General features: G+C 49.9%; 1 protein-coding gene across 8 annotated transcripts in view; it reads left to right on the top strand.

The window, feature by feature from the left end:
* Positions 1-13567, top strand: part of ATP2C2 (ATPase secretory pathway Ca2+ transporting 2) — an 83013-nt gene that overhangs the window by 31803 nt on the left and 37643 nt on the right. For all 8 annotated transcript variants that reach the window (XR_014805329.1, XR_002344471.2, XR_014805327.1 and 5 more), the window contains exons 4-7: positions 6320-6409; positions 7440-7475; positions 7579-7640; positions 10540-10648. Coding sequence is in view for 3 of the 8 variants with exons in the window: in XM_084959415.1 (XP_084815541.1) it covers positions 6320-6409; positions 7440-7475; positions 7579-7640; positions 10540-10648 (297 nt within the window). In the remaining 5 variants the exon portion in view is untranslated. The remainder of the gene's footprint in view (positions 1-6319; positions 6410-7439; positions 7476-7578; positions 7641-10539; positions 10649-13567) is intronic.

The following is a 13567-nucleotide window of genomic DNA, read 5'->3' as shown; positions in this document are numbered from 1 at the left end:
ACCCCTTCCTCTGCAACCTCCCCATCCCCAGCGCTTTCAGGTGCTCTCAGGACCAAAATGGAATTACTCTGACCAAGGCTTCTTTTTAACCTTTTCTGAGGGAAAATTTTAAAAATATACATTAGTGAGAGAATAAAATAATCAGCCCCATAGAGCCACCATCTAGCTTCAGTAATTACCAGCCCATGAAGACTCACTTTTATCTGCCTTTTCTCACTGAAGAATTTTTTTAAATGTTATTGATTTATGTTTTATCATTTTCAGGTTCACAGCAAAGTGAACCAGCTATACATATTCTTTTGTTCCCCATCCCGTAGGATTTTATGGAACATTGAATAGGCCTCCCTGTGCTCTACAGTGGGTCCTTGGTAGTTTTTTACATACAGGTGTGTGTGTTCATCCCATCCTCCCAGTGTATTCCTCCCCCGATGGTTTCCCCTTCTGTGCGTTGGTGTCTATTTTATAAAAAAGTTCTTTTGTATCATTTTTAGTAGATGTCGTAGAAGTGACATCATGTGATATTTGTCTTTCTCTATCTGACTTAGCTCACTTAGTATGATAATCTCTAGGTCCACTCACGTTGCTGCAAATGGCGTCATTTCATTCTTTTTTGTTGCCAAGTAATATTCCATTGAATATATGTACCACATCGTCTTTACCCATTCCTCTATGGAAGGACATTTAGGCTGCTTCCCTGTCGTGGGTATTGTACATTGTGCAGTAATGAACATTGGGGTGCATGTTCTTTTCAGGTTACGGTTTTCACCAGATAGATGTGCAGGATTGTTGAGTCATATGATTGTTCTTGAGTTAGATTTGTAAGGAGCCTCCATACCGTTCTCCATAGTGGCTGCACCAATTTACCTTCCCACCAACCATGCAGGGAGGGTCCCCTTTTCCTCACATCCTCTCCCGCGTTTGTTGTTTGTAGGCTTTTTGACGATAACCACTCTGACCGGCGTGAGGTGACACCTCATTGTAGTTTTGATTTGCGTTTCTCTAATAATTAGTGACGTTGAACATCTTTTCAGGTGCCTTTTGGCCATCTGTCTGTCTTCTTTGGAGAAATGTCTATTTAGCGCTTCTGTCCAGTTTTTGATTGGGTTGTTCGTTTTTCTCATGTAAAGCCGTATGAGATGTTTGTACATTTTGGAGATGAAGCCCTTGTTGGTTGTTTGATTTGCAGAGCTTTTTCTCCCACTCCATGAGTTGGCTTTTTGTTTTTTTATGGTTTTCTTTGCCATGCAGAAGCATTTAAGTCACTGCAATATTTTTTTCTTGTCTTTTTTTTTTTTTTTTTTTTTTTTTGAGGGCTGCCCCTGTGGCATAGGGAAGTTTCCAGACTAGGGTTTAAACTGGAGCTGCAGCCGCCAGCCTATGCCACAGCAATGCCAGATCCGAGCTGCATCTGCAACCCACGCGACAGCTCATGGCAACACCGGATCCTTAACTCACTGAGCGAGACCAGAGTTCAAACCCTCATCCTCATGGATACTAATCGGGTGTGTTACCACGGGGCCACAATGGGAACTCCCGTCACTACAGATTTGAAAGCAAATTCTAGATACTGAATTATTTCACCATCTATACTTTGATTTGCATCTCTCCCATTAGAGGACATTCGTCTTTCTCGTTCTCTCTTTTGAAGCCGTAGTAACAATGCGATTATCCCACTAAGACCGTGAACACTTCATTCACATGCCCTGCGCCTGGTGTCGTCGCCTTTCCCCGTTGCAGCTCTCTCTACCCTGGTGTCCTCTCTCCGTTACAAGTTTGTGTTCAGGTTCCTTTCCCACGCCTCTTCACCGTTGATTTGTTAGAATTGGGGTCTGGACCCAGGCCACCCTTTCCTTTTGGGTGGCGTGTCCTTTAAAATTTTCAGTCGAAGCCCTTTTCCTGTCCTGGGAACCTGTCCCATGTCATGGCTCATGAGGTCCCAAAATGAGCAGGTGGTTTATTTCCACGTTGCAGATGTCGCCTTTGGGAAGAATCCTGTAACCAGTTGCATAACGTCCATCTCAGAAATGCTGATGCAAGTTTCAAGTTTTTGTGGGAAGCTCTTTTGTGAGCCTCCGGGGGGTGACTCCCAGCAGTGTGTCTCACACCAGAGCACCAGGCAAGCTAGCTTTGAAGTGCGCCTCTCTCTGGAGGTGCAATGAGCCCCCCAGCCCAGCCCAGCCCAGCATCTGTGGGAAAGCTTCCACAAGACCCAACTATTGCAACAAGAGCCCTGATAGAGGGGCTGTTTTCTAGAACTCAGGTGGCCACAATTCCTGCCTTTGCCTAGGTTTTATTGAGTGCCTTCTGTAATCAGCCTTGGTGCTCCTGGCTACCATGTGTTAAAATACCTACTGTGCGCTGGCCGGTGGGCAGGTTATTTCGCCCCATCAACTGAGAGAGCAGGGGCTTGGAGCAGTTAGGGGCTTGCTTGAGGTTTCTCAGTGGGGAAGTGATGGAGACAGAGCTGGAATCCGATCAGATTCCTCAGCTCCTGCCTGCTCCCCCTTGTGCTCAGACCCCCTCGAGGTCCTAGAAGGACTGACGTAGCAGGATGGATGTGACCTGTGTCCTAAGTAAGATTACATTCTATCAGAGGATAGAGACAAATAGTTTGATGCAGCCATAGAGAAATTGTAGCTAAGAAGATGAAATGTATTTGAGTTGCTCAGTGTTGAGGATTCAAAATAGATGCTGTGTTGGAGTTCCCGTCTTGGCAGAGCAGAAACGAATCTGACTAAGAACCATGAGGTTGTGGGTTTGATCCCTGGCCTCGCTCAGTGGGTTAAGGATCCGGTGTTGCCATGAGCTGTGGTGTAGTTCGCAGATGGGGCTCGGATCCTATGTTGCTGTGGCTGTGGCGTCGACTGGCAGCTGTAGCTCAGATTAGACCCCTAGCCTGGGAACCTCCATATGCTGCAGGTGCAGCCCTAAAAAGCAAAATAAAAAAAAAAAACAAACCCAAAAAACCCAAAATAAACACTGTGGCTAACTCTGGGCAGCTGGTGAGCTGCCATGGCACAGAGTGCCATGACCCTTGTTCAGAGGGGTCAATACACGGCAGTTCTGGGGTGAGTGGCATTAAATCCCTTTGTGCATCGCATTGGCATGCTGTTGATGTGTTTCTTTTTGTCAGCAGTATGACTCACATATCTGGTTATATTTCCTTTTTGCCTTTGCTTCCTGGAAGCTCAGAGCCAAATGTACAGCCTCAATTTTTTATTTTTATTTTTATTTTTTTTTAATCTTTTTATTTTCCCACTGTACAGCAAGGGGGTCAGGTTATCCTTACATGTATACATTACAATTACATTTTTTCCCCCACCCTTTCTTCTGTTGCAACATGAGTATCTAGACAAAGTTCTCAATGCTATTCAGCAGGATCTCCTTGTAAATCTATTCTAAGTTGTGTCTGATAAGCCCAAGCTCCCGATCCCTCCCACTCCCTCCCCCTCCCATCAGGCAGCCACAAGTCTCTTCTCCAAGTCCATGATTTTCTTTTCTGAGGAGATGTTCATTTGTGCTGGATATTAGATTCCAGGTATAAGTGATATCATATGGTATTTGCCTTTGTCTTTCTGGCTCATTTCACTCAGTATGAGATTCTCTAGTTCCATCCATGTTGCTGCAAATGGCATTATGTCATTCTTTTTTATGGCTGAGTAGTATTCCATTGTGTATATATACCACATCTTCCGAATCCAATCATCTGTCGATGGACATTTGGGTTGTTTCCATGTCCTGGCTATTGTGAATAGTGCTGCATGAACATGCGGGTGCACGTGTCTCTTTTAAGTAGAGTTTTGTCCGGATAGATGCCCAAGAGTGGGATTGTGGGGTCATATGGAAGTTCTATGTATAGATTTCTAAGCTATCTCCAAACTGTTCTCCACAGTGGCTGTACCAGTTTACATTCCCACCAACAGTGCAGGAGGGGTCCCTTTTCTCCACAGCCCCTCCAGCACTTATTTGTGGATTTATTAATGATGGCCATTCTGACTGGTGTGAGGTGGTATCTCATGGTAGTTTTGATTTGCATTTCTCTTATAACCAGTGATGTTGAGCATTTTTTCATGTGTTTGTTGGCCATCTGTATATCTTCTTTGGAGAAATGTCTATTCAGGTCTTTTGCCCATTTTTCCATTGATTGATTGGCTTTTTTGCTGTTGGGTTGTATAAGTTGTTTATATATTCTAGAGATTAAGCCCTTGTCGGTTGCATCATTTGAAACTGTGTTCTCCCATTCTGTAAGTTGTCTTTTTATTTTCTTTTTGGTTTCCTTTGCTGTGCAAAAGCTTTTCAGTTTGATGAGGTCCCATGGGTTTATTTTTGCTGTTATTTCTATTGCTTTGGGAGACTGACCTGAGAAAATATTCATGAAGTTGATGTCAGAGAGTGTTTTGCCTATGTCTTCTTCTAGGAGTTTGATGGTGTCCTGTCGTATATTTAAGTCTTTCAGCCATTTGGAGTTTATTTTTGTGCATGGTGTGAGGGTGTGTTCTAGTTTCCTTGCTTTGCATGCAGCTGTCCAGGTTTCCAGCAATGCCTGCTGAATAGACTTTCTTTTTCCCAGTTTATGTCCTTGCCTCCCTTGTCAAAGATTAATTGACCATAGGTGACAGGGTTTATTTCTGGGTTCTCTCTTCTGTTCCATTGGTCTGTCTGTCTGTTTTGATACCAGTACCACACTGTTTTGATGACTGTGGCTTTGTAGTATTTCTTGAAGTCTGAGAGAGTTATGCCTCCTGCTTGGTTTTTGTTTCTCAGGATTGCTTTGGCGATTCTGGGTCTTTTGTGGTTCCATATAAATGTTTGGGTTGTTTGTTCTAGTTCTGTGAAAAATGTCATGGGTAATTTGATAGGGATTGCATTGAATCTGTAGATTGCTTTGGGTAGTATGGCCATTTTTACAATATTGATTTTCCCAATCCAGGAACATGGAATATCTTTCCATTTCTTTACATCTTCTTTGATTTCTTTGATTAAAGTTTTATAGTTCTCGACATATAGGTCCTTTACCTCCTTGTTCAGGTGTACTCTGAGGTATTTGATTTTGTGAGGTGCAATTTTAAAAGGTATCGTATTTTTGTATTCCTTTTCTAATATTTCATTGTGTACAGCCTCAATTTAAACACCTCTGTTTTGCGTATTGAGGTTTTGAGTCTTAGCCTGACCCTGATCTTTGGTCTACTCTTTCTGACCCTATTTGTGTGTTTTCATTTATGTTTCCCTTCAATTATCGATAACTGTTGAAATGCCCGCATGAAATGAGAGAGACACAGTGGTACCCCTGATCTGTGACAGATACCTCCCAGGACCCTAAGAGGTGCCTAAAATGCTTGATAGTACCAAACCCAGTATATGCTATGGTTTTTTTTCCAGTACAGACCTCTCTGTGATAAAATTTAATTTATAAATGAGGCACAGTAAGAGAGTCACAGCAGTCATACTAAAATAAAGCAATTATAACAATATACTCTAATCAAAGCCACATGAATATGATCTATCCTTCTCTCTCAAGATGGCTTATTGTACCGTGTTCAGAAGTGAGTATCATCTTCTTGGGATTAAGTCAGATGGCCAAATGCCTGCGCGAAGAGCTGAGGGGCGGGAACGATGCAGGTGTTGTGACATAGGAGGCACATCGGCGGCTTCAGGCCGTTCTGCATCATCGAGGCATGACAATGTCCGGAGTAGAGGGAGTGGATGGTTGGGGAGCCCAGGCAGGGTGGCGTGGGGTGGTGCAAGGTTCCATCATGCCAGGCAGAATGGCCTGCGATTTAAAACTTTTGAATTATTTATTTCTGTAATTTTCCATTTAACATCTTTGGACCGCATGTCACTGAAGCAGCGGAAAGCAAAACCCCAGACAAGGGGGTGGGGGTGCCTACTGTGCATAAAATAATAAAGTCAAAATCCTTTGGGGAGTGTTCTGCCACACCTGTTCTCGGGAGGGACATCATCAGATCCCCCAGAAGAGGTTCTGAGAGGGGTGGCTGTGATTGGGACATATGGCTTTGCAGGACAGGCGTGGTCAGAGGGGAACCCCTTGGCCATGCTGGACCAGGGCTGGCATCCACCAGAGGGAAGGTTCTGACCTGGAGCACCACAGAGATGTGGCGAGGCGAGACCAAGAGCCGAAAGGCAGGGTCAGGGCTGGTGTCTGGAAGGGCACTGTGCCAAGAGGACCCCCAGCAACCGGTGTCCGTGAAACTGCAGCGGTGGGTCTGCAGGCAGAGGAGAACCACTGGGAGGCAGGGAGCCTGGTCTCTGATCTCCATCCGCCTAGAAAAGATCCTCCTGCCCTGTGTTCCTTTTTCAGTTTAAGAACCCCCTGATCCTGCTGCTTCTGGCCTCTGCCCTGGTGAGCGTCCTTACGAGGGAGTATGAGGATGCCGTCAGCATCGCCGTGGTGAGTGGGGGGACAGCGCCCTGCAGGGACAGCGCCCCCCTCCCAGACCCGCTGCCTAGGGCTTGTCGAGTCTCCGCAAGGAAACAAGAGTTTGGCTATAGATTTAAAAAGAAGAAGAGGAGGAGGAGGAAAGGAAACGCACATCATTCTGTACCCCCTGGGGTGTCCTGGTCATTGGGTCACTCCTCTCTGGGCAGGTACCCAGGTGGCTGTTGGGTCTTTGCTGGTGGGACCAAGGTTGCAGTGAACTGCTTTCCCCCAACCCCTGGGTGGCGTCGCTGGCTCCTGGCTGTGCACACAGGACAAAGAAGAATCACTGTAATCGTGCAGAGAGAGGCACTGGCCATCTCTGACAAAAGTGTGATTCGGGTGAAAAGCACGTGAAGATGAGCCATTTTAAAGTGAATACATTCACAGCGGTGTGCCATCACCACCCTTGGCTAGTTCCAGAATGTTTTCATTGCCCTAAAAGAAGACCCCATACCCATTACACAGTGGCGCCCCGCCCCCACCCACCAGCCCCTGGAAACCAGGTCCGCTTTCTACGCACTGACCTATTCTGGACAGTGGCTCACCTTTCATATCTGGCGCTGAACACCTTTTGAGGACTTTTATTCCTGCTTCCTTCTCTCTGCCAAGGGCTGTCTTTCAAAGTACAAAGACTCTTTCCACGCAGTGGAATTCGGTGCTTCTGTTTGAAAGCCTGAGGCTACCACCACATCTTCTGACGTGACGCTGCCTCTGTGCTGTTGAGAGAGGAAAAATTCCATCTCTACCGTACGGCCCTCTAGTGGGAGTATATCTGTGCCAGAAAATCTAGATGGATACCCCAAAATGTGTATCTCTAGGTGGCAGAACGTGGGGTGCTGTTTTGGCTCGTTCTGTGTCCTAAAGTTCTGCTCAGTGCACTTCTTTTGCAAGAAGGAAGGAAATGTACCCAGAGACCACGTCTGCCCCCTGCCTCTTGCGGGCTCCTTCACCCCCTCGTTGGGCAGCTGTGTGTTAACGTGCCCTCTCGTTTGCCCCCCAGGCCGTGCTGATTGTGGTCACCGTCGCCTTTATCCAGGTGCGTATGCCTGTCCTCGGGTGTCGGGCGGGGTCCCCTGGGCAGGCGGGAGCCCCGCGGAGCCCCCAAGCTTGAGCACCATCTTTGCTGTGCCCTCTGCCAGGAGTACAGGTCAGAGAAATCTCTGGAAGAGCTGACCAAGCTGGTGCCTCCTGAATGTAACTGGTAAGTTGGAGACCCCCTGGGACTTTTTGGTTCATCCAAGGAGCCACCGGGCTGGGGAGTGCGTCAAAAGATTCGCATGATTTGTATCCTTTATGCTGTGATGGGGCAGAACCGTGTCTTACTGGGAGCTGGGAAACGTGGCCTCTGCGCGGCCAGCGGACTGCTGTGTATCCTCGGGCATGTTACTCAACCTCTCTGGGCTGCAGCTCTGTCATTGGTGTGTCTAATCAGGGTGCCCAACCTGGGAGCCCCCGGCGACGGTGAAGGCTTTGGGAACAGAGCAGCCCACGAGACCTGTGATAAAGGGGGCAAGACTATATGCATGTTTCCTAAGAAGTGCCGTCAGGGGTCTCACTGGAGTCTCAAAATGGGGCTCCAAAGAGGCTGAGAGGCAGCGTTTTAGCAAGCTAAGGCATCAGGAGTGCCTGTGTGGTACAATGGGTTAAGGATCTGGTGTTGTTGCAGCTGTGGCACAAGTTGCAACTGCTGCACAGGTTCGATCCCCAGCCCAGGAAGTTCCACATGCTGGGGGTTTGGTGTGAATGAATGAATGACAGCCTGAGGCTTCAGAACTCAGCTGAAGGGGGGAAACTCCAAGAGGACCCCCGGCCATTTGCCGCGCAGACCGCCGGCCTCCTTCCTGCCCCGAACCTTTCTGCTTTGCTCTTTGTTATCACACAGCCGTTACCAAGGATGTTTAAAAAGGAAAAAGGGAAAACAAAAAGGCCCCTCCCCATACGACAGGGGTGTGTCCACTGTGCACAGCACTGTGCAGTAGAACCTTCTGGAATGTTCTATCATCTGCGCTTCCCGGGACAGCATCCCTAGTCACATGTGGCTACAGAGGACTTGAGCTGAGGAACTGGATTCTTCATCTTATTTAACTTGAATTCAAACAGCCTCACAGGCTGGCGGCTACCGTCTTGGCAGCTCAGCTTAGAGGGTCTGAGGGGCTGCTGCCGCGGGTCAAGGAAGCGGAGGACGTAGAAGCGAGAATGGTGTAGGCCTGTTTCTTTCTCCATTTAATTTTTAGCGGAGCCGCGAGCCAGGCTATTCTCCTTGCGAAAATGAAACGAGGCTCACGTCGTCTTTCTTTTATTTTGAAGAGCAGCAGTGGCATGTAGCCTGGAAGTGTTGAAAGAACACAGCCTCGCTGCCGAGTCTTTGAGACCCGTGCCCCAAACTGGGAGAAGCGTGTGCCACACACGCTTTACCTGCTTTACCTCCATACTCTGCACATTCATTAAATATTCATTGAGCACCTACTGTATGCAGGGAGCAATCATCCCTGGCTACGTGGGTGAATTAGACAGGGAGGCCTTGGCCTTCAGGGCGCTCAGTGTCCCTAACAGGGGAGGCTGATAATGAAGTGAAGGAATGAGATGATTTTGGAATGTGGTGGCAGGTGCATTAAAGCCAAAAAGACCCCTCCACCAATCCCAAGCCACACCAAAATTAAGACAAAACCTCACAGAGATTCAGTAGTGACTGTTGGAGGTGTGGCAACAAGCTTACCGAGCTGGCTGGCAGGCTACCCTGATCTCACCTTCAAGGAGGAGCTGACATTTAAGTTGAGAGCTGAGAAGCAGCAGGAGCCAGCTGCAGGAAGAGCTGAAGGAAGAGCACGTGTATATTTGATAGGCACTCTTAAATACAAATTAAAAGAAAAAAATTCATCTGCACAAACCACATGGAAATTGTGTTGTCTTATGGCAAGAGATCTGAGGTGGGGGGACAGCAGGATTAGTAAATTCAGGATGGTACCAAGGACATGGCCCTTTTATTTCTCTGCTCTGCCATCCTCAGCTTATTGGCTTTGTTCTCAGACTGGCTTCCTTCGTGGCCCCAAGATGGCTGCCACTGCTCCGGGCATCACAGCCAGACATGAAAACTTCCAACAGAAGAGGCCATCCATGTGTGTGTGTGTGTGTGTGCACGCGTGTGTGTACATGTGCATATGTGTGGACAGTGAGAAAACCTTTCTTTTGAGCCCCCAGCAGACATCCACTTGTGTCTCCTAGGCCAGTGTTGTAGGTCACACCTGTGTCCACCTGAGTCATGAGCAGGGTCTGGGTCACCCCGTCGGTCTCAGCCTGTCAGGACCCACTCCTTGGAGCATCTGGCTGTGGGGAGAAGGGCAGGTACCTGAATCAGACTGAAGTCTGTTGACAGGGACCAGGGGAATGTCTGCTGCAACATTCAAGGTTAGGCAAAGACCTTGAGGCTGGAAAGGGCTGCACGTGTTCAAGGAGAGAGAGAGGAGAGCGGCGGAGGCAAGGTCCCTGGGGAAGCTTTGGAGCAGGAGGAAATTATGGTCTGTTTTTGTGCATTAAGAGGGCTCTGGCTGCCATGCGCGGGGTGAATGGACGGGGGGCAGAGGGGAGGCTGGGGTCTAGCTGGGAGGCTCCCGCAGGGCCAGGCAAGGGGCTGCGGGTGGTGGGATTCTAGCCGGAGCCCAGGCATAGGAGCACATCCATGTCTGCACCCATCCCCACCTCTGGCGCCACCCCCACCCCCCAAGCCCAAGCCCAAGTCCAAGTCCGTGCTCCTTGCCCACCATCTGTTTCTGGTGTCTGTGGGTGTGTTGGCTGGTGGGTGTGTGGGTGGGTTTTGAGAGAGCACCATCTGATCTGCCTGGGAGCGCCGGAGGGGTTGGAGGGGAGTGGGGTGGGGGTGGGGGGTCGGGGGTGGGGTGCGGGGGTGCGGGGATGGGGGTGGGGGTGAGGAGTGTGGGTGGGGAGTGGGGTGGGGGTAGCCAGCCCCTGCCTGCCTCTGCACCCTCCCCTCAGCTGCCCCTTGGCCTCCGGGGCCTAGCCAAGCCCTTGGGCTTCCGTTTATCCAAGGGCACAAAAACGGATGTCAACCTCGGTGCGTCTGCGCCCTCCTCTCTCTCACGCAGCATCAGGGAAGGAAAACTCCAGCATCTGCTTGCACGCGACCTGGTGCCCGGAGACATCGTGTCGCTCTCCATCGGCGACCGGATCCCTGCGGACATCCGTCTCACGGAGGTGAGGGGCCCGGGGCCAGGGCCGCGCAGACCCTTAGCCTCTCAGTGGCGGGCCCCCTGTCGCACACAGAGCACCTGCTCACAGGCGGGAGGTCAGCAAGCTGAGCTTAAGCTCAGAGCTCCTCCCGTGATGCTTCCTAAATTATTTCTTCTCATGTACGTACAAGCCTACCAAATTTTCCCCAACCTGTGTGGGTGTCAGGGTGTCACAGCCCCATAGAACATTTCCTGAGGCTCTCCAAAGCACTCCTGGATTCTCGGGACAGGGTTAAATCGAGTTCAGAGGGATCTGTTGGGATGGGAGCCATCTATTTTATGAGTCCTTCCAAGAGCGCTTAGGAATTGTTCACAGCTTTTAGCGATAAATGATTAAGCCCAGGTTATCAGCCGATTTATTTATTTAAGAAGGATGTTTCTCGGGAACCCAACCCTGCTGTGTGGAGGGTGACCTGCAGGGGGCGTGATGAGGAGGGCACAGAGGCTGGGTGCCAGCCCCTGGGACCCGTGCTTACAGCATTCTTAGCCAGTCTTTGAAGTGGGGGCTGGGACCAGAGGGCACTCGGGCTTTGAAGCCCTTCTGCCCCTGGCTTTCAGATCTCCAGGCAGGACGAGGGTGAGCGGGGTGGGGCAGGGTGAATGGATGCACCCCACCGCCAGAGCGGATTCCTCCCCGTCTGCTGCTTCCGACACCAGCCCTCGGCCTCCCAAGTCCAAGTCCACAGCCATAGGTCCCGTTAAAGGAACTGTCATCCAGTGGCCAAGCCCCAGCTGCAGGGAAGGCTGGGGATGCCAGTTTGACATTGTCCTTGCTGCTCCCAGGGGTGGGCTCTGCCCCCCCAACATCAATGAGACCCCAGGTCCAGGGCGGGGGGCCAGAGCCAGGCAGCTGGTAAGGAGAACACACATGGACTTCAGGCACTCAGAGAGGCAGTGCGGCGAGATGCTGAGTGCTCAGGGGCTGGGCGCTAGCTGGGTCCTATCATTCACAAGCTGTGTGACCTTGAGCAAGTTGCTTAGCCTCTCTGTGCCTCATCTATCACAGCGGTGAATGTCCATTCCCACCTGGTGGGGTTCTCATGGTGATGAAGTGAGCTGAGACCTGCCACCTGCTTGTGCAGCGCCTGATGTGGGGACAGTCACCGAATATCAGCAATTGATTTTATTATCATCTGCTCTCTATAGAAGTTCTCTATAGAAGTTCTTTGAAACAATTTTTAAATCCCAAATAACTCCTTTACTACTTGACCTGGTTTCCTTCCCGGCCTGCTTCCGTTAAATTCGGGGGTACCTGGTCATTGACGCCGCGAGGGCTTTTTTCGAGGCTGCCAGACACAAACACGCTACCGATTGGCTTTTCAGTCCTTGGCAATGACATTGAAGAATCCACAGCTTTGTTTACTTCATGGTGGAATATTTGTATCAGCTCGTAAGCCCTGAGATCCAGGAGAGCTTTATATACATTTTAAAGTCACTTAGGTCCAGGAAACAGCAGCTTCCAGAAAGCTCTTAAAATAAGCCACCCAAACACTAGCCCAGATGGCAACAACATGTGTGGGTCACAAAACATTTCCTCTTCCTGTAATTAAAACACAGGACACGGCCTTGGTGAAAGGCTATTCTGAGACCCTGGTGGAGCAGGGGAGTCTTCACTCCTGCCCCTGCCCCCTGCCACCCCCCATCATTTCTAAAATGAAAAGGGGCTTGGATGGCGTCAGTCAGGACGCCAGGTGATGCTTTGTGTAGGTAGGAATGTGGCGGGTGTGAGGAGACAGGGAGAGCCTCGGTCTGCACCCGAGCGGGAGGCGATGGGGTGGTCCTGAGCCCTCCTATGCCCCCGTCTCACTCATTTTCAGGCGGCGGCCACTGCTATTATCGGGTGGGTTCTGTGCCCTTCACCTGGTGGCGTTCTGGGAGGTCACCAGGAACCCTTGACGCGCTCAGCCAGCTTCGTTCCTTCTTGGTCCAGATGCGCCCCCTCCATCTCTCCTCCCTTGTTTCCCTTGGTGGGAAGGGCCCTGATGTGTAGACAGTTGACCCTTGAACAACACAGGTTGGAACAGCACGGGTCCACCTGTACACAGTTTTTTTCATAGCATGTAATCAGTACTGAACTGCCCGTGGTGGGTGGACTCGGAGGATGTGGACGGCTGAAGTCCCACCAGGATTTGTGACTGTGCTGAGGGCCAGCACCCCTAACCCTGTGCACTGTACAACGGTCAAGTGCATATAAAAAAATCGGGTCTGCACCAACCCCTGTGTAAAAATTGCCTCCTCTCATCTCCCAGCAACCTTAAGAGAAGAGTTCTCTGCTTTTTCCATGAGGACTGGAGAGGTGACAGTCCCACCCGAGGCCACACAGCAGAAAGTGGGGCGGAGGGGATTGGAACCCGGTCATCTGGCTCCAGAGCCCTCATCCTTCCCTGCAGCCAGTGGGCCCTCTGTTGATGCAAATCGTTGCAAAATCTCTAATAAGGCTGGAACCGAGGTGTGTGCGAGCCCGACGGAGGACTACAGGCCAGGAGACAGCCTCTCCGAAGCTCTGAGAAACTGCTCCAGAGAAGCAGGGTTGTCAGCGCAGTTTTATGTCTTGTCACATCAGAGAAAAAGAACCCAGGTCAAACACGGCCAGGGCACATTCCTTCAAGGCTTCGGAAAAGACAGATGGTCCCGTCCACGGCGAGAACCTTGACCTTGGCCTCCTTATCTTGGACGGGGTACCAGTTTGGGCTTCTTAGGGAGGAAGCTGTTTATCTGTCTCCTCTAGGCGGGCACACTTTACTTCTGGAAAGTGCATTCTTTTCTTTGATGGTTAAAGAAGATGCACCGTGTATGATAAACAGGCCACGAGACAGGCTATTCTGGTTATCATAAAATTCAAGCCGAATCAAAATCCAGACCAACCTGCCTGTGCCTGAGCCTG

The sequence above is a fragment of the Sus scrofa genome, chromosome 6 (genome assembly GCF_054392235.1).
Source record: "Sus scrofa isolate SSC_HxYL_T2T_F1_AM1 chromosome 6, Sscrofa_HxYL_maternal_Yorkshire_Landrace_v2.0, whole genome shotgun sequence".
Classification (NCBI taxonomy): domain Eukaryota; kingdom Metazoa; phylum Chordata; class Mammalia; order Artiodactyla; family Suidae; genus Sus; species Sus scrofa.
Note: the sequence above shows the minus strand (reverse complement) of the source record. Positions and strands in the feature narration are given on the sequence as shown.